The following is a 20,434-nucleotide window of genomic DNA, read 5'->3' as shown; positions in this document are numbered from 1 at the left end:
CTGTTTTAAGCTGTTACCTTATTTATGAATGTATTTCATTGTAATTTGTCCCACTGATCTCTATCATATAAGGAACCAGATAGATTTATGGGTCAGTTATAGATTGCGTCTCAGTATAGGTGGCTTGTGCACTTTAACATGGAACTTTTTTCATGCACGTGACGAGATCTGTGTAATGTAAATAACTTCATCATTGTGAGCAAATATATTGTTTCAGGTTCAGTTTTGAATTCCATATGTACTTGGCAACAACCATATTTGAACATTCCATATGCAGGCAAACAGGTCTGCCAGCTGACTGAAAAAATAGACTGCAATTTCTAATGGTATACTAGCCATAGACCAAGTGATGTAGTCTGTCTAGACTTTGTCACATGAGGAAACTTAAAGCACATTTATTTTTTATTTTTAATTCTTGGTTAATTTTAATGATCAGTCCTTTTTAACATGTATATAGTTCACATTATTTTTGCTTTTATGCACATTTAGCGCAAATGTACATACTGACATGTGGATCTACTCATAGTATATAAATATTTGAAATGGATTTATGTAAAGGAGATCTCCACTTAGAACTTAACCTGAACCTGTGTGTCATAGTTGTAATACACAGTGTGTAATTTGCAATACACATTTTCACCTGCTCTGGCATGAGTGAAATCTAGAGATGCAGCTTCCAGTCCAAGAAAAATTGTGAAAGATGTGGACCTATTTGAATTGCTCCATTGGAATACTCTGTAACACGGGTGCTACTTTTAACGTGGAGAATTCCTTCAAATTTAGTAATTTAGGTTTAATCAAATGTTCTGAATATGAACATTCGTTTTACTTGGAATTGGGCATTACATATGCTGGTTCATTTAATAAAAGCAGTGGTTGCATTTCATCAGATCATTTTAGTTGTTGTAATTCTTCTTATCCACCTTGAAAACTTTGCTGTAATAGGATAAAGAAGACTTAAAATGGTTTCTCTCCTTCCCTCCTAATGTAACCAACAGAGTCTACAGAGAAGGCTTTTCCACTCTCTCACACAAAAGGAGACAGTTGTTTAGGTATCTTCTATGTTGTGTACTTGAGTATTTATTTGTCAAGGTCACTGATACCCACGCCTTCCTCGCATGGCTGCTTGTGAGGTTCTTATTGACATGTAGTTTGTTGCAGTGTCCTGTTTTGTAATGTCGGGGCATTGGGCAGAACTGTTCTCTCCATCGGCCGATATTCATGGCTGCTTCATAATGTTTTTTGTCCATCATTTTTTGTTTATTAAAACATTTACAACCCTTGGCTATTCAGTGCTCTTGTACCACAAGGTCCAGAATACAGAAAGGCTAGCTGAATATGCTGTGCTTCGTATTTCTGTTAGCTGAATAACCTATGGTTGGTTACGTACTGTTTTTCCTGCTTTTCCTACAGTTTTGTATTTGACTTGTAAACTAATGATATGTAAGTGGTATCTTGTAGAGCCAATTAGGGCCTTTGTCGATGGGCTTTTCTTCACTTCAAGTAGGCTTTGCATTCCCATAAAACACAAACAGAAGAGATGCGTTCATAGGCTGTGGTGCAATACCCTTTATTTTTGTAATCACAAAACTAAAAAAGTGCTTGCACGCAAAGATAAGTCAGAGCTTATCAATCACATCTCCCCACCGCAGTACTGTGCACCAAACTTCTCTTACTGCCCTTAATAGGATCTCCAGCTGACATTGTGGAGATGGCAGCAGTCCTGGACCAAATGCAGCCGCCGCTATGTTTGATCACAGCCTCCGGGGTCACATGATGCAAGCAACCAGCCGCTTTTGGGGTGTATGATGCTACGACAATGTTTCAGAGGGTGTGGCCTCTTTTTTTTTTTTTTTTTTTTTAAATCAAGTCCACCCAGCACCATTGTAAGCATCCTTAAATAGCCTGACTTGGTATTGGAATTAACCCTTTACAGACCCACTAGTGGCCAGATGCTGACAGTGCTGGGATTTCTATAAGCAACGCAATATCAAAGTGCAAGTCATATAAAGACTCATTAGTGCTGGCCTAACCCTTTCTTATCAGAAAACATATACTGTCTGTGGGAATGCAAAACCCTCTTGGAGCAGGTCAGAGTGGCGTCAGCTACAAGTCAAATGCACCTGCCAATGACTTATGGATGATCTCAGCAGCTTCTCAAACTGATGCCATTGTAAAGCCTATTTGCCCAGATACTTAAGTCTAATTTGGATGACTTTACACATTTTGGGTAGAAGTAATGTTAGGGAAATGCATATGCATATTTTAATTAAACCTTTCCAAAGTTTTAAGGTCCACTTGCAGAATTATTTTAAAGGGATGTTCATTATGCTTTTTTAATGAAAGGCAGTTTTTTCCAACAATCCAGCTACATGGAAGCCAGATTGTTAAATAGAGATGCGCTCTGGCAGTTCGTGAAGTGTCAGAAATGAACATAGGTTTCAAAGAGTGGTCCATGTAGATGCTGTAACCTTTGTTTCCCTTTGACTCACTGATGTAAAAGCACTCTGTTAGTATTTTGTTATAAATTCTAGTGACAGATTATAAGTTGTAACTCATACAAGTTGTCAAAGTTCCATGTTATGCACTTCCATACAGTTTAAAGACTAAAAAAAGTGGGACTAAAAGTGAGACCTGTGAAACAGAAGTGTAGGTGGGCCACATTTCCATATCTGATTCCGTAAGGTTTCCTTTACCCTATATAGTAGGATTCAGTTTGTAAACACTAAATGAGAAGGCACAAGGTAGGCTGTGGTGCATGTAAAGTTACTTATTTTTGTAGCCCATCTGTTAGTGACTTTAAACTTTTTTTAATCTATTTTATTTTTTAATAAAAAAATAAATACACATTAATATATAGTCTAATCTGGCAGAGGTATGCACTCAAAACAATTGATATGCTCACCTCTACTCCCAGCGCTCAAAGGGTGCAGTCAACTTACTCCCACCTGGGGATGGTTCTTAATACTTAGCTGCCATTATAAAATAAAACTTATCATGCATAAAAAACAAAAGAATTGGTTAACCTGAGGATTCAAATATAACCACTAACAGCGCTGATACCACATCTCCATATACAACAAACAATTTGTCTATGTTAAGCATGTAGTACTTTTTTAAAAATCCAGCAAGTCTTATCAAAATTGGTGTCCAAACACCAAGTATTAAAGAACCAGCAAGACTTTTGTCAGGTATTAATGTCCATACACCAAGAGATCACACTCTATTCCTCATCAATGAGTGCAGTCCTTCATATTCATATTCATACAATCTTCTCAGATATCTGGGTGTGTATGGGTATGGTCCTACACCTTCACCATGTGCTGTTCCACCTCCGTGAATATGTATATAGATGGCTGCTTACCAGATTCCAATCACTTTAGAGCCTGTCTCCACTATGTGGAACTCCTCTGGTTCTGTGTGTCCCGCTGATTGCTCGGTAGGCTGCAGATCTCATCCAACACAGTCTCCGTGTGTGGACCCGGGTCCTTGTCGGCTAACACTCACCCTCTTGCTCGTGTGATCACGCCGACAAGGACCCGGGTCCACACACGGAGACTGTGTTGGATGAGATCTGCAGCCTACCGAGCAATCAGCGGGACACACAGAACCAGACAGAGGAGTTCCACATAGTGGAGACAGGCTCTAAAGTGATTGGAATCTGGTAAGCAGCCATCTATATACATATTCACGGAGGTGGAACAGCACATGGTGAAGGTGTAGGACCATACCCATACACACCCAGATATCTGAGAAGATTGTATGAATATGAATATGAAGGACTGCACTCATTGATGAGGAATAGAGTGTGATCTCTTGGTGTATGGACATTAATTCCTGACAAAAGTCTTGCTGGTTCTTTAATACTTGGTGTTTGGACACCAATTTTGATAAGACTTGCTGGTTTTTTAAAAAAGTACTACATGCTTAACATAGACAAATTGTTTGTTGTATATGGAGATGTGGTATCAGCGCTGTTAGTGGTTATATTTGAATCCTCAGGTTAACCAATTCTTTTGTTTTTTACACATTAATATATATTTTTTTATATTTCTACATTAAAGTGATTGTAAACCTCAGACATGAAATCTTGACAAAGCGTATCCTACTATATTGCGTACTTGTTTTTATCCAAAGCTCTGAGCATGGTTTCTCTCTGCTGCCTCATTCTTCTGTTATCTGAGTCATTTGACAGCTTTTTCCCTGACACCAAGAGAAAACATGTGGTGGGAAGCAGAGCTCTAACACACGGCCAGTGATTGACAGCCACAGCTGTAGTGTGAGGGGGTATGTCCCTTCCTTCCCTCCAATCAGGGCTCAGAGTTTTTCTCCCTTAACTGTGCAGTGTGTGCATTCAGATCACCACCCCCAGTGGCCAGTCACTGGTTATAAATGTTTTCAACCACTTTAAACGATACAGGGTGAAGTAATTCAGGCGCATTGGGTTTTGCTTCTGGTTTTGACACTGGCAAAAAAAAAAGATGCATAGCATAACCCCTTCCCCTTCAGTATGCTTTTGATTTTTGTTAGTGTCCAATGAGAATGGTCGTCTTTCCTCTGAGAGAAGGAAAACCTTTTGCTGAAAGTAAAACAATCTTGATAAAAAGGAAGACATTTTTCAGTTGCTGCAGAGCCAGAAGGGGCTCATTTTGCAGCTTTCCAGATGAGCTTATCCTCAGTACTGGCATGGAAGCCATACCCAAACCCCAATGAGAAGAAGGGGGCCCTGTGTTTAATGTGTCATTAGGGGTTGGGCTTTGCTGAAGGCGATCACTTGGATACCTTTTTGCAAGGTGTGAGTCAGCTGCAGAGCACTTTCCAGGTCCAGGGTCACAATGCACCTGTCTGGTGGAATTTTGTCCCTGAAGACCCGTCAGGGGTTAAGCCCACCAAAGGGCAAAGACTTTATGGTTGTAAAAAAGATTTACACCTTTTTTATGTTGATGGATGAAGGTTGAATCTTCCATTGGTGCTTTGTGATATATATTTTCTAAAGAATTCCAGGCATGGTATATTTTTACATGATTTTATTGATTCAACTTATATACCTGGTCAATGCTCCTGTTAGCTGGAAATCAATGAAGCAGACATTGCTACTTCAGTGATCTCCACTCTCCTGATGCGTCTCGAATGCAGGAGGTTGGCTGCTCGGCACAGTTGCCATTCAGAGAAGGCTTTGCATTTTCTGAATGAAAGCAAAGCGTTCTATGATTGGGTAAGGTGGAGAGACTGGGTGATGTCGCGCTTTTCACCTCGTTGATGAATGGCGGCCGACTTCCAATGTTTGCAGTGCATGAGGCCAGCCGCTCAGCATGGAACTCGAAAACAAGTGGAAATCACAGTAGCGTTATCTACTTGACTGATTTTCAGCATCCAGGGGCAGGGGCCAGGTATGGTGTATATATGACCCCAATTCCAAACAAGAGTTGTACCTAGTTATGTTGGTTCTTTTCATGCTGGGCCAATGAAACTGTAAAAAATTATACCATGCCTGAAATTCTTCTTTAATTGTGCAGTTCAAATTCTTTCAGATCATGTTCTTAGAATTTTGCAAAGAGTATTTGCACAGGGTGCTAATATGTGATATTTTAGATTGTGGAAACATGTCTACCTCAAAAGAACTGGTGCTTCTGGGGCCAAGCCAAACCTCTGGATCATTTGGGTGAAGAAGGAAGTGTCTGATTAATAAGTTCACTGAATGATGTGTTAGCATATGATCATATCAGCCATTCCACCTGTGATCTGTAGCGAAAGGAATTTTTGCCTATATGCAAATTAGCTATATTTTTTTACCCTAGAAATCTCCCAGTCTGTGGATACATTTGTTCTTCATTTTTTTAGTAAAATAAAGATTTCTGAAATTTCTTGTGTGTAATAAGTAGGTGCAAGGACTAATGGACATATCGGAGTATCGAAAAATGAACACACACCAAAGCTGGCCATAGAGGGGTTTTTGAGGTGGAGGGGAGCATCCTACCTGCTGTGCTATTGCATTCTGACAGCAACGGAGGCGCTGTCAGAATGCACAGATCAGCTCCGTTGCCTTTGGCTGATTGGCTTTTTTTCTGACAGAGTGATTGAACAGAAGTCAATCAAATTATTGAATTCTGTTCAACTGCAGTAGCCACACATGGACCGAAATTCAGCTGGTCCATGTTGACCTGGCCCAATTGCGATCCATGCATTGTCCGCTTTAGACACCTAGCAAACTATTGTAAGCTAGCACAGGGATAACCAGAAAGGAAGTGTTGTAAGAAGCACAACTTTGAAATGGATTGTTTCTTACAAAAGAGGGCTTATAGTGGAATGGTAGATGGTACTGGAGCTTTAACCAGTATTTTGTTTTTTATCATGAGTGAGAGAGATGCAGATGAAATGGATGTTCCTTAGTTGTGGTGGTAGGTTAAGGTATAATTTGTGGAGAGAATGAGGACTATAGTCCATACTTGCCACTAAACGGTAATCTTGATGGTTAAAAAAGGTAGTGTGTTAATTATGATAGGAGAAAGCTGTTCATTTCAGATTTGTTAAAGTGATTGTTGTAAAGCTTTATTTTTTTTTTTTTTAAGTAGTAAGCATATCATACTCTGCCCTAGTCCTTTTCTTCCCCAGTCTGCGCCCCTGGCTTCTCTTGTTCAAAGGCGACGCTTTAAACGTCTTTACAGGTTATAGGTTTAGAGTTAACAGTGATTACTCTATAATTATTGCTGTGACTCCAACATTTGCAATGTTGCCTCATATGTGTGTTGCATTTGATGCTTACAAACATGGTCTCGTGTGTGGGTAATTGGGTTGCTTTTACTTTGTTTTATAAAAAAAAAAAAAAAAAAAAAAACTTACCTTTTTAGCAGCAATAAAGTAAAAAACAAAATTTAACAAGCTCCCTATATGACAGCATGGGCAGGTCTCTTTATGGCGATATTGGGGGTCTATTAGATCACTTTTATTGGAAAACCTTCATTGGCTCACAAAACTGGTATCTGGCTCACAGCTGCAGTAGCAGCTGAGAGCTTGATTTAAGCACTTGTTTAAAAACTCTATAAGACCCCTGTAACACTGAGGCGGTTTTCAGGTGTTTTAGCGCTAGAAATAGCCTCTAAATAACGCCTGCATCCACCTCCCATACATTTCAGTGTGACTTCTTACACTGGGGCGGTGTGCTTGTGGGGCGTTCGGAAAAGTCCTGCAAGCAGCATCTTTGGGGTGATTTGGGAGCGCTGTATACAGTACACCCAAAACGCCCTGTCCATTGAAATGAATGTGCAGCACTTCCAAAGCACCTGAAAAGTGCTTCAGAAGTGGCACAACACGGGCGCTTTTGACTCCTCCTTTGGGGTAAAAAGCACTGCTTAAACAGCGCTAAAGCCAGCTGCATTTTAGCGCTAATGCGGCCACTGCTCAGTGTGAAAGGGGTCCAAATGTACCTTGGTAGACAAGTGATTATAGAGAGCATGTCCCACTGGTAGATCATGTTCACACTTTACCAAACACTGCAATAAACTATTATATTAATGTCTATATTAGTGAGAAAGTGGATAAAATGCGTTTCTGTGCATGTTTTTCAGTACCCAGATATATAAATATATTTTAAAGCTTTTTAAACTGTATTTATCGTTACAAGAAACAACTGCATTGCCCCTTCCCAGTACCAATGTAATACTCATCCATCGTTGTGGTTTTAACAGTGCTTCTAGCAACTCTGCATTTGTCCACTGAAAGCTTTCGTTTCTCCTTTCATACTAATTTCTGGGTGACTGCATGTAGCAGCTTCAGTTTTAACCATTTTACATTTATTTTCAGGGAGTTCTGATTATTTCAATATTCTCTCCTTGTGAATGATAGGATGGCGGAACATTTGGGTTAGGGGAAAAGAATGTTGTGGATATAAAGAAATTTCCTGTTGCAACCAGAAAGCATAGTGAGACTTTTCTGTAAAAATCGGAACAGTTTGGGTGTGACTCTTGGCAACCAGATTAACTGTTCTACAGCTGTTTGGGAAATATTTATTCCCTATGCACAATATTATAGTTTTCATTTCCCTGCTTTCTAAAAAGAGCTGTCTTACTGCAGAAATTAAAGGCGTAAAATTAATATATACGTTAATGCATCCATTGTTTTTACCTGTAGAGGCAACAGAGAATTTCTGAATAGAGGCCCTGGTAGTCGACAGAGCAGTACTGAAAGTGAACTGAAATCTTTGGATCCAAGACCTTGGAGCAGCACAGACTCAGATGGTTCCTGCCGCAATATGCGTCCTCCAGTAACCAAAGCCAGCAGCTTCAGTGGCATTTCTATCCTGACCAGGGGAGATAGCATTGGCAGCAATAAGAACGCGGCCAACCGGACTGGCCGACCAGGTGACATATCACTGTTTTAAAGCATTTTTTCTTCCCACTTCATGATTTGGTGTTTTTGAACACTTGTTTTCAAAGTTGTAAATGACCAGCTGTTCTACTATTGGTTTTGATAGCCAGTTAGATCATTATTGCTTACAGTAAACCTTTCATCACCGAAAAGGAAAAAAACATCCTGTTTGAGCATTGTAGTATTGTAATTTTTTTTTAAGTGAAACTCCCAGCCCAAGCATTTTTTTTTTTTTTTTTTTTTACTTTGAGCTTTGGATGGTGGGGAAGTATTGGAATCCCTTCTGTTTTTTTATGTTCAGTACTCTGGGAGAAAACGTAACCCCTTCCTCACCAGCTGCTGCAGTTGTACTGCAGAAGGTTGGCTCCCTTCGCCTTTTGACCATTAGGGGGTGCGCGGGGCACAGTGCCGAAGCAGATGCACCCACAATCACTCCACACAGAGACGGAATGAGATCTGTCAATGTAAACAGACAGATCTCCGTGCCATCAGGGTTGAGGAGAGCGATCTGTTCATACTAATTATGAACAACGATCGCTCTCCTCACCCAGTCAGGCCCCTCCCTCCTTCAGTTAGAATCACTCCCTAGGACACAGTTAACCCCTTGATCACCCCCTAGTGTTAACCCCTTCCCTGCCAGTGACATTTACACAGTAATCCGTGCATGTTTATAGCACTGATTATTGTAGAAATGCCAATGGTCTCAAAAAATGTGTCAAGTGTCCGATCTGTCCGCCATGTTGCAGTCCCAATAAAAATAAAATAAAAATCGCTGATCACCGCCATTGCTAGTAAAAAAAAAAAAAATGCCACAAATCTATCCCCTAATTTGTAGATGCTATAACTTTTGCACAAACCAATCAATATATGCTTATTGTGATTTTTATTTCCAAAAATATGTAGAAGAATACATTGAGCAGCCAAATCTTCCAGGGCTGAAGTGGTTAAAGCGTTTTTGGTAACCTAAAAAAAAAAGATTGGATCCTGTTCCCTTAAAGCAGGTCATTTGGCCCCCTGTAACACATAAAACACCAGGCTGATCCTGTCTGGCTATACCTTCCCCCTGTAAGCTCATCACAGTATATCATGGCTGCTGAACCTTGACGTGATCAACTTGCGTGCCTCCATCGTCAGCGTCTCTTCTGACGTCCTCTTCTCCCTCCACCCTCCCTGCCTGTCGGCTCCTGTGTCGGGAACTGCCCCCCCTCCTGCTGCTGAGATAACATTTCATAGTTTATACCAGGGATATGCAATTGGCGAACCTTCAGCTGTTGCGAACTACAAGTTCCATGAGGCATAGCAAGACTCTGACAGCCACAGGCATGACACCCAGAGGCAGAGGCATGATGGGACTTTTGCAACAGCTGAAAGTCCGCTAATTGCATATCCCTGGTTCATGCAATCCCACTGGTCTCCTTAAACTATGTCCACCTGTTTGTGTGTTTTTATTAAAATAATAAGTCCTTTACCTCATCTCAGAGCGCAGATCAGCACTCAGCTCTCTCCTCCTCCCCTACAGACTGATGTCAGCTGGGGAATCTCTGTCACTTGAGCGCGGCGCTCTGAGATAAGGTAATGGAGGACTTATAATAAAACACGCACACGGGGGACATATCCTTAGGAGACGAGGAGGATTGTATAAACTATGAAATGTGGGTTAACAACCACTTTAATAACACAAGGATAATGGTCACCAGAAATGACAACTAAGACACAGACCGAAAAAAACAAAAAAGTGTTGTCTAGTTGGTTTATCTTTTTAGTCATTGCTGGACTCATTGGTCAGTGCCCCTTTTTTTTTCTTTACGCTATTTGTGCAAGTCTGTATATCTGGTTTTCTGTTTTGTTGCAGTTTAATTTATATGGTATTATAGTAATGACAACAGTGAAGCAGTCGCCCATATTTTGGAACTGAAATTTTATTTCTAATTTACTCTTTGCTGTTTGTTCTGGCAGGCTTGCCAATCAGCACCCCAGAAGTATGCAGCCAAGCCGCCTCCTCGCAGCAGTCCACTAGAAGCGTCATACCATGCACTGCACAGCAACAACATCCACATCCTCACCAGGCACTTCCACCCACTCCTCAGCAACAATCCATGAATAACCACTTAATGTCACAGGTGAGTCACCAGACAGTGTTATCCAGTCCAGCTTCTACATCCTGTCACTCTTCATACATCTACTGTCTCCTTCACGCTATCCTTTTAATTATTATTTTGGGTTGTTTGATGCTTTTCTACCTTGCTTATTTTTGCCATGTTCTTTCATGTATTTCTGTTGATCTGAGCTGAATAATAAGTGTAGCGTACACCTTTAAATCATTAAACGACCTGAACCTTAAAATGCCATCATCCAAGGTTGATTACTCTTTGCTCTTTTCATAACTTTACCCTATATGTTGTGAGATAACTTTGTTTGCACTCAGATGCTTTAAAGAAATGCAACTTAAACTAATCTTGGACCCCTGTGAAGAAAAGAAAAGAAGTTAAATTGATTAAATTAGGTAAAAATTAGGTAAATTGGTTATACAAAAATCATCTAAACATATGGTTTCTTCACTTGGTTACATAATCTGGTTGAAAAAAAAAACACCCGTCCATCAAATTCAACCAAAAGACAAAAATAAAACTGTATCCTCAAAACTCTAAATCCAGATTTAAAGCAAGAAAACCCTTAGGTCCATTTCACACATGGCGGAACCTGTCTGCTGATACCTTCTGAGCAGGTGGATGGCTTCTGCAGAGCGAACACAGACACAGCCCGTTGTCCGATATAGGCGATCCGTTTACACCCAAAGGCCATCAAATCTGATTCGCTACACGGATTGGGAACAGATCCCTATCCATATGTTTTTAGTGGATCGGATCTCGGCTGCAATAAACAGGCCAACCCGACACTCCATAGAGGACAGTGGAGGGTCTGATCGTTCTCCCATATATATATATATATATATATATATATATATATATATATATATATATATATATATATATATATATATATATATATATATATATAATTATATAATTATATTTTCCACATTCACAGCTCTTATTATAAACATTCCTTTCCTTATGCAAAGAATATTTAGGCTTAAAAAGTGACTTCAGGACCTGTTTTGCCAGGGGTACATTTATTGACATCCTCCTGTGCCCGAGCGGCCTGCAGGGCACAGGCGGCTTGCTCTGATCAGCAAGTCTGAGACTTGCTGGATCACAGATTGGAGTAAGGGGCCAATCCCGAACCCCTTACCACGTGATCAGCTGTCAGCCAATGACAGTCTTTCATGTGATAATAAACAGAGCCGATAATCTGCTATTTCTTATCGTACATCACGGGACACAGAGCCACCATCAGGTGATGGACACTGGCACACCCTAAGACAAAAAGTGCACTCTATATAACCCCTCCCACTACTGGGAGTGCCTCAGTTTTTTTGCCAGTGTCTAAGGTGTTGGTCTGCTGTGCTGAACTCCACTGGAGCAATCCTTGCTGGGGGCTAGCCATGCAGCCGGATCCATTCCATCCATCCATCCATGTCTTTTTGGCCAAATTGAATGGTACCCGGGCCTTGTATCCAAAGAAACGAGGTCTTGCCTGTAACACTCTTTTAGAGAGCTGGACCCCGGGATTCAGTACTTTTTGGTATTAAGGCCATAAAGTTTTACTGGCGGTGGTGCTATTACAGGTCCAGGATTGTGGGTTTCCTCAAGGATCCCCAGTTCCTGAAGGTTTAACGGAACAGGCCGTGAAGGGTGAAGATTGGGTCTGTTGGTTTACCACAGAAAACCCTGCGGTAGGAAAGGTAAGTGGAGTTTTCTAAGAAATTTTTTAAGATTTTTCTTATGTCTCCTTTAATTTAGTAAATGTTGTCATGCCTATATGCCACCACTGGGGGCTGTATTGAGCACTTACCGCCTCTTGCTTCTCAGAGAGCTCACGATGTGTCAAGGAAACTGCAGTTTTTTCTTCCTCCGGCCGGCAGTAAGTCTGGGGGGGTTTTACCTCCCCACCAGATGCCCCATACCGTTTTTTTCCCCTCTTCTTGAGGAAGTGCTTAAAATAAAATAAAAAAGCGCGAACGGTACGCCACTCGGCAACTTCCAGGCCCCCCCCCCCCCCCCCATTTGCCATTACTGCCTCTCTCCCTGCGGATCCCATAGGATCGGCACTGGATTGGGAAAAAAAATTTTTTTTGAAAGGAGGAAGGGCCATAGAAGATGGGGGTGGGGCTTAGAGTGGTGTTGGCATCCTCCAACGCCCAGCATGGAAGGTGTGTTTTAAAAGGCACCATTGTTGCTTTGTGCATCAGGCTATGGTCGGAAGGGGATTAAAAACACCTCAAATAACGGCTCTAGAAGGACTATAGTCAGACGTCAGCCTAGAACAGTCTAAAAAAAGAGTAATCTGGCTGGTAGGAGTGAGCGATCAGGAGGGGCAAGTGTTGCAGCTGCATTTAAAACTGCAGCTCCTGTGTATATTACTAAGGAGGTTTTTTTCTTCAACCATTTTAAGTTTGGAGCACAAATTGATGCTAGGGGTAGCAGATCCCGTCCATTGCTCTGGACCCTCATGCTGAGGAAAAAGGGGTGAGGGATGTGAAATTTCTCTCAAAGGACCAGGAAGAGGCTGATGTCTCCTCTTCTGAAGAACCTAATATGGAAGGATCGGGGTTACTGCCAATAACGCAGTCAGTCGCTGAGCCCACTTCTGGTTTGGGTTCACTAAAGCCTCCACATTCTGTTCATGCTTTTCCTATCCATTCATGGCTAAAAAAACTTATATATTCTGTGTGGGAGCACCCAGATAAACAGTTTTTCCCTCCCAAAAAAAGTTTTCAATACTTTATCCTATGGAGGAAGAGTTCTAAAAGAAATGGGGAATTCCAGCAGTTGACGCTGCCATATCCTCTGTAAACAAAAACCTGACTTGTCCAGTAGGCAATGCTCATATGCTAAAGGATCCAACTGATAAGTTGGAATTCCTTTTTAAAAGCTATATTTCGCTTGCAGGTTCAGTCGTTCAGCCTGTGCTGGTAGCGATCAGAGTATTTCAGTCCTTAAAGGACCAGTTTATAGAGGTACTCAAAGTTATTCCTGATCAGCAGGCCCAGGATTTGACTGGGATATCAGAAGCATTGTATTTTACAGTAGACGCTATTAAAGATTCCATTCTCCAGGCCTCACGGCTCATGCTAGGGCTGGTACATGTGCGTAGCATCCAATGGTTGAAAAATTGGTCAGCCGAAGTGCCATACAAAAAGTTCTTGGCCAGTTTCCCATTTCATGGTGAATGGTTATCTGGAGACGATCTGAATAAGTATATCCGAAGAATTTATAATGAAAAAAGTTCCCTTTTTACTGGTTAAAAAGGAGTTTAAGCATTTTTATTTTTAAAGTGCTTCTTCTCCAGTGCCTGGGGCATCAGCCTCCAGGCAGTCACAACAGCCTCCACCGTCAGGTTCAAGAGGTAAACCTCAGGGTCACCCCTGCTCGCTCGAGTGGTGGGGGGGAAGACTTCTACAGTTTTTAAGGGACTGGCAAGAACAATGTCAAGACAGATGGGTGGCTTCCTCAATTTCTCTAGGTTACAAACTAGAGTTCCAAGGGTTCCCGTCATCTCATTTTCTCAGATCAAACATTCCCAGAGACCCAGTGAAAAAAGTCTCTTTCTAGCTTTGGATCATCTCTTGTCTCAGTGATATCGGTGGTCCCCTAGGGTTTTATTCAAACCTTTTCACGGTTCCAAAACCAAACGGGGATGTCAGACCCATTTTAAATCTCAAAGATCTAAACCAGTTTTTGAATATCCGTTCCTTTCAAATGGAGTCAATCCGATCAGTATTCTTCATCCTACAAGGGGGGGAATTTCTGGCGTCAGTTGACATCAAGGATGCTTATCTGTGCCAATTTTCCTCACTCACCAGAAATTTCTATGGTTCGAGGTAGAAAATCTTTATTTTCAGTTTGCAGCTCTGCCTTTCGGTCTAGCTACTGCACCTCGAGTGTTTACAAAGGTCCGGACCCCTCCTTTAGCCAGGTTAAGGGCTCAAGGTATAACGATACTAGCCTACATAGACAATCTACTCTTGATAAATCAGTCGGTAATCCGCTTAAACCAAAGTTTGGTCATCGCAGTCAGCTACCTAGAATACCTAGTTTGGATTCTCAACCTAGAGAAATCCTCCTTAAAACGTCAAGGAGATTGCAGTACTTGGGGCTGATCATAGATACAGTTCAGAAGAAGGTATGTTTGCCCCAGGAAAGGATCGGTTCCATAAAGGAACTGATTAAGTTGGTCAAAACAAAAAAGAATCCTCCTTCTATTCAACTTTGCATGAAGTTATTGGGAAAGATGGTGGTTTCTTTCGAGGCCGTTTCTTATGTGCAGTTTCATTCAAGACTGCTGCAAAACAGTATCCTGTCAACTTGGAACAAGAGGTCCAAGCTCTAGACTTCCCAATGCGTTTATCCCTCAAAGTGCACCAGAGCCTCAATTGGTGGTTGATATCCAGGAATCTTCAAAAAGGAAAATCCTTTCTACCAGTCACCTGGAAGGTGGTAACAGATGCCAGCCTCCTGGGCTGGGGAGCAGTCCTGGAAGAAGCATCGGTCCAAGGGAAATGGTCAAAATCAGAGAGGACCTTGCCCATCAATATTCTAGAGATTCGGGCAGTAAGTCTGGCCCTAGAGGCCTGGATGCTCAGATTATGGAATTGTCCTGTCAGGATCCAATCCAAGTGCAATAGCAGTGGCCTATATCAATCAGCAAGGGGGCACGAGAAGTCATGCAGCCCAGAGAGAGAGGTGAATCGTATACTATCTTGGGCAGAAAACGCTCCTTGCCTATCGGCAATTTTCATTCCAGGAATAGAGAATTGGCAGGGAGACTACTTGAGTCGCCAACAATTGTTCAGAGAGAATGGTCATTTCACCCCGACCTCTTCCTGTCAATATGTCTAAGATGGGGAGTTCCGGACGTGGATCTGTTTGCGTCCAGGTTCAACAACAAGATCGACAACTTTGTGTCAAGGACAAGGGATCGGTTGGCATACGGAACAGATGCCTTGTTTTTTCCATGGGATCAGTTTTCAATGATTAATGCATTCCCTCCTGTTCTGCTTGCATGTCTTCTTCACAGGATCAAACAAGAAGGGAAGGAGGTGATTCTTTTGGCCCCAGCGTGGCCCAGGAGATCATAAAGATGGCGGTAGGGGACCCTTAAACCCTACCACTATGGCCAGACCTCTCGCCAGGTCCAGTATCCGAATCCTACCTTACAAATGCTAAATTTAATGGTTTGGCTATTGAGACCCACATTCTGAAAGATTGTGGGCTGTAAGCTTCAGTAGTTTCTACTATGGTTAATGCTAAGAAGTCAGCCTCCAGAGTCATATTCTATAGAGCAGGGATCTGCAATTAGCGGACCTCCAGATGTTACAAAACTACAAGTCCCATCATGCCTCTGCCTCTGGGTGTCATGCTTGTGGCGGTCAGAGTCTTGCTATGCCTCATGGGATTTGAAGTTGTGCAACAGCTGGAGGTCCGCTAATTGCATATCCCTGCTAGAGTCTGGAAGGTGTGTGAATCCAGGGGTTGGCACCCCCGGAAATATGTCATGGGTGGGATCCTTGAATTCCAACACAGGGGATTAGAAATGAAGCTGGCCTTGAGTACTATCAAAGGCCAGGTGTCAGCCTTATCGGTGTTTTTTTCAGTGACCACTTGCTTCACACTCTGGTCCGTAACTTTATTCAGGAGGTAACACGGATTAATCCTCCAGTCAAGCCACCCCTGAACCCTTGGGACTTAAATTTATTCCTGTCGGCATTACAAAAACAGCCTTTTGAGCCAATACAAGATATTCCCTTAGTCCTTTTGACGAGGAAAATCATTTTCTTGGTTGCCATATCTTCTGCAAGAAGAGTATCGGAGTTGGCTGCTCTTTCTTGTAAAGAGCCATATTTGATTATTCATAAGGATAAGGTTTTCATTTAAACTAGGATATTGTTCTACCTTCATTTTTTCCAGAACCTCATTCTGTGGAAGAGAGGTCACTACGTTCTCTTGATGTGATGAGAGCGGTCAAGGTCTGTTTTGAAAGTGACCGCTCAGATTCGTAAAACAGATATTTTGTTTGTGTTGCCAGACGGTCCTAAATGAGGACAGGCAGCGTCGAAATCTACTATTTCTAAATGGATTTGTCAAGTGATTTGTTCAAGCTTATGGTTTAAAGAGGAAAATTCCTCCTTTTCATATTAAAGCGCACATCACCAGGGCTGTTAGTGCTTCTTGGGCAGTGCATCACCATTCCTACATGGCTCAGATCTGCAAGGCCACAACTTGGTTTTCAGTCCATACATTTACCAAATTCTATCAAGTAGATGTAAAAGGTCATGAGGAATATCTCCTTTGCGCGCAGTGTACTGCAGGCTGCAGTAGAAGTCCTCTTGTCTCCTGGTGTCCTACTTTTTTTTTGTGTCAGCCTTCAGTTGGCATTGCTATGGGACATCCCACATATTAACTACTATGGCTCTGTGTCCCGGGATGTACGATAAGAAAATAGTATTTTTATAACTGCTTACCTGTAAAATCCTTTTCTTTGAAGTACATCACGGGATACAAAGGTCCCTCCCACGTGTATTGCTTTGCTACAAAACTGAGGTACTCCCAGTAGTGGGAGGGGTTATATAGGGAGTGCACTTTTTGTGTTAGGGCGTGCCAGTGTCCATCACCTGAAGGTGGCCTATAACCCACATAGTAACTACTATGGCTCTGTGACCTGTAATGTACTTCAAAGAAAAGGATTTTACAGGTAAGCTGTTATAAAAATCCTGTTTTTGTTTTTTTTTTATTTCTCCTCACGCTGACAGCGTGGGGAGAAAAAAAATCTGATCACCGGCGGCTGTGAGAGGGACATCAGTCCCGATCACGGAGAGCTGCCACCAGCTCCTCAGTGCTCACCTGTGCCACCTGCCAGTGCCACCAAGCAGTAGACAACAGTGCCGCCTATCCATGCCCACCAGCGCCACCTATCAGTGCCCACAGTCAGTGCCTGATCAACAGTGCTGTACATCAGTGGTACCTATCAGTGCCGCCTTATCTGTGGCTATCAGTGCCACCTCATCAACGCATATCGATGAAGGAGAAAAATGACTTGTATGCAAAATTTTATAACAAAATATGAAACATGATTTTTTTTTTTTTTTTCCATTTTTTTTGTTTAGCAAAAAAATAAAAATCCCAGCTGTGATATTTATTACCACCAAAAGAAAGCTCTGTTTGTGTGAAACAAATGATAACAATTTCAATTGGGTACAATGTTGTATGACCGCGCAATTGTCGTCATTCAAAGAGTGACAAAGCTGAAAACTGAAGATTGGTCGGGGGGGGAATTCAGTGCCTAGTAAGCAAGTGGTTAACACATAATTAAAGGTTAAACTTTTTTTCTAGTTTAGGATAGAGTTGAGAAGGTTTGGAGCACCTGTCAGTTTTTATTGCTGTCTGTGTCCCAGTTAAAGAGATTCATACTCTCTATTTTCCCAGTTTATCATTATCATTGAAAATAAAGAAACTCACAAATTTTGGTTTACCCCCAGAAAAGTAATAGAGGAAATCTACCAATAAGGACAGTAGTTCTTGTGATCTGGGGGTCTTTCTGTTGTGATTCCCTTAATTTGCAGGGATTTCCTCATTTCCTGTTTAGCTATGGGACAGGCAGTAAAGGGAAATCTCTGCAATGGGACACAGATGACGAACAAAAAAAATCAGAGATGCACCAAAATTTCCACCGCCGAAACAGGTGTTATCGGCATTCGATAATGGCACCAAAAACACGTGATTTTAACATGATTTTGCAGTGCTTATGGTGTGTTTTTCATAGGTCAATGTGACTTAAAAACAGCATCAGAAACATAACACAGGTGCGTTAATGATGCATTCTTGCTGCGTTTTCAACGCATTTCTACTGGGAGATTTTTTTTTTTTTATAACCAAAAATGCAGCAAGCAGGATTTTTAACGCCACAATGGAAGCCCAAACGGACCCGTGTGCTGACAATACATAGAATTTAAAGGAATATATTTTTCTTGAGCTTTTCTTGTGCTAAAGGTGCCAATAGTGGCTGACTATAAATTCATATTGATTTAAATGGATATTAATTAAAAAGTTGAACATAATATATAAAACATTTATATTTTTTAAAAACTTTCGCTTTTTGGCCAAGTGCGCCCTTGGTTTTTGGATTTGGCACCAAAATTTCCATTCGGTGCACCTCTACAAAGGAAAAAAAAATCTGATCGGGGCTATATCCCTTGCTTCTAACCACAATGAAAAAAAAAAAATTCCTATAGTTCTGCTTTAATGCCTGTGATAAACAAATTGGCATGCTGAGTAGGAGGGACTTTTCTCTAATTACATGATTAGGCCAAGTGTTGTAACAAGAGTATTGGCATTCTTTTAGATGTGCACAAAACCAGAATAGCCACGTTCTGGGTACCAAGCTGCCTTTTAATTGGACCTCAAATTAGACTGCAGATGTCTAGGATTAGTATCCTGGAAAATCTCTGTCCTAAATAAAGACAACATTAAGATGATTTTATTCTCAATGGACATGTTCACACCTAAGTGTTGTCGCTTGGGTATCAAGCTCAGTCCAGGAGCACCTTTGGGGCAGAATCGCACGTTTTTGGCCTCAGTGACTTTAGTTATGGACTGCCCACTGCAGTTGTACTGTGGCAGGTTGGCTACTTTGCACGGATCGGCGTTGTATGTCTGGCATGTACACAGTGTTTTTTGGGAATGCCCCTTTGTGAATATTTTTTTAGTTTTTAGTTTTTTTTTTTTTTTGTTTGTTTTTTTTTGTAGCGTAAAAAATGCAGAGGTGAGAAAAAGGACATCAATTTTGTTTGGGTACAGCGTTGCAATGACCACACAATTGTCAGATAAAACGACCCGGTGCCATATCATAAAAAATGGCCTGTTCAATAAGGGGGCAAATCCTTCCAATCCTTAAGTGGTTAATGGGAGTTCCTGAAAAATGCACATTGCATGCCTGGCTTGACTCTCTCTTGCTGTAAATGGGGGTCACAAAAAAAGAAAAAGAAAAACAGTAATAAGGACACAAACGGCAATAAACAACTGAAGGATGTTTTAATGCCTTTTCATTGGCAGCTGCTATAATCTGTCACTGGGGAAAATAAGAGCCCTATATAAGATTGTAGCATTTCTAGCTAAGCAGACGTACTAGTATGTGTATCATTCAGAAGAATCCAGTTTATTTTAACATATATTCATTAGGGATTTGTGTGGCTGTAGTGGAATATTGGAGTGTGTTCATATGGGATGGGGGGGAATGTTTTTCTGCTGTCCTTTTCATCGTTGGTGGTTAATGACAATATGATTTTGAAATGTTTTTATTGCATAACAGTTATGACTCATTTGAAGCCTATATCAATACATGCTTCCAGAATAAAATAAAAAAAAACTAATTAAATAGTGCTTTGCTTGAAATGTCTTTCTAAATATATAACTTGGAAATAAAATGCATAACTAACATTATTTTCCCTTTTTCCCCTCTTTTTTTTCTTTTTTTTTTCCTTAACCCTTTCCTAATATCCAACCACTGTTCCCCTTCATCTTCTCACATTGCATCACCCCACCCTTTTTTGTCCTGTTCTCTGCATGCTGCTGTGCTGGCGCCAAGACCCTTCAACCCTCTCCACAACCGGTCCAGTACTCCGCCAGCTCCTGCCCCCAAGTCCTTCTGCCAGTTTCACCTCCCCAGCAGTACAATCTGGTATATTCACTTAACTGTTCCCTCCTCCTATCTTATTGGATCTCTGCTTGTTTAAGGAGTTGGTAAACAGCTATCAGTGCTTTCAAATGAAAATATATTTAGGTACTGTGAGTATAGGTTTGGATGCCATCTCACTATTTTCATTCCATAAATTTTGGTTTTGATAGACATTTGACATTTTAAGCAGTAGTTTATTTTTTACTACTTTACTTTTAACATGGTTGCATACCCATTTAATATAGTGTACCCACCTTTATGGCTTTTTCAGGATATA

General features: G+C 41.2%; 1 protein-coding gene across 13 annotated transcripts in view; it reads left to right on the top strand.

Annotated features, from left to right (window-relative positions):
* R3HDM2 (R3H domain containing 2) overlaps nt 1–20,434 on the top strand; it is a 178,915-nt gene that overhangs the window by 119,512 nt on the left and 38,969 nt on the right. For 7 of the 13 annotated variants that reach the window (XR_013274629.1, XR_013274628.1, XM_077483578.1 and 4 more), the window contains 4 exons: nt 999–1,052; nt 8,128–8,357; nt 10,321–10,484; nt 20,068–20,160. Coding sequence is in view for 11 of the 13 variants with exons in the window: in XM_077483578.1 (XP_077339704.1) it covers nt 999–1,052; nt 8,128–8,357; nt 10,321–10,484; nt 20,068–20,160 (541 nt within the window). In the remaining 2 variants the exon portion in view is untranslated. The remainder of the gene's footprint in view (nt 1–998; nt 1,053–8,127; nt 8,358–10,320; nt 10,485–20,067; nt 20,161–20,434) is intronic. The other 6 variants (XM_077483582.1, XM_077483583.1, XM_077483584.1 and 3 more) reach the window with 3 other exon arrangements.

The sequence above is a fragment of the Lithobates pipiens genome, unplaced genomic scaffold (assembly GCF_037356315.1).
Source record: "Lithobates pipiens isolate NorthernLeopardFrog02 unplaced genomic scaffold, aLitPip1_a1.2 Scaffold_16, whole genome shotgun sequence".
NCBI lineage: Eukaryota > Metazoa > Chordata > Amphibia > Anura > Ranidae > Lithobates > Lithobates pipiens.
The sequence above is the reverse complement of the archived record's forward strand: the minus strand, read 5'-3'. Positions and strand labels throughout refer to the sequence as shown.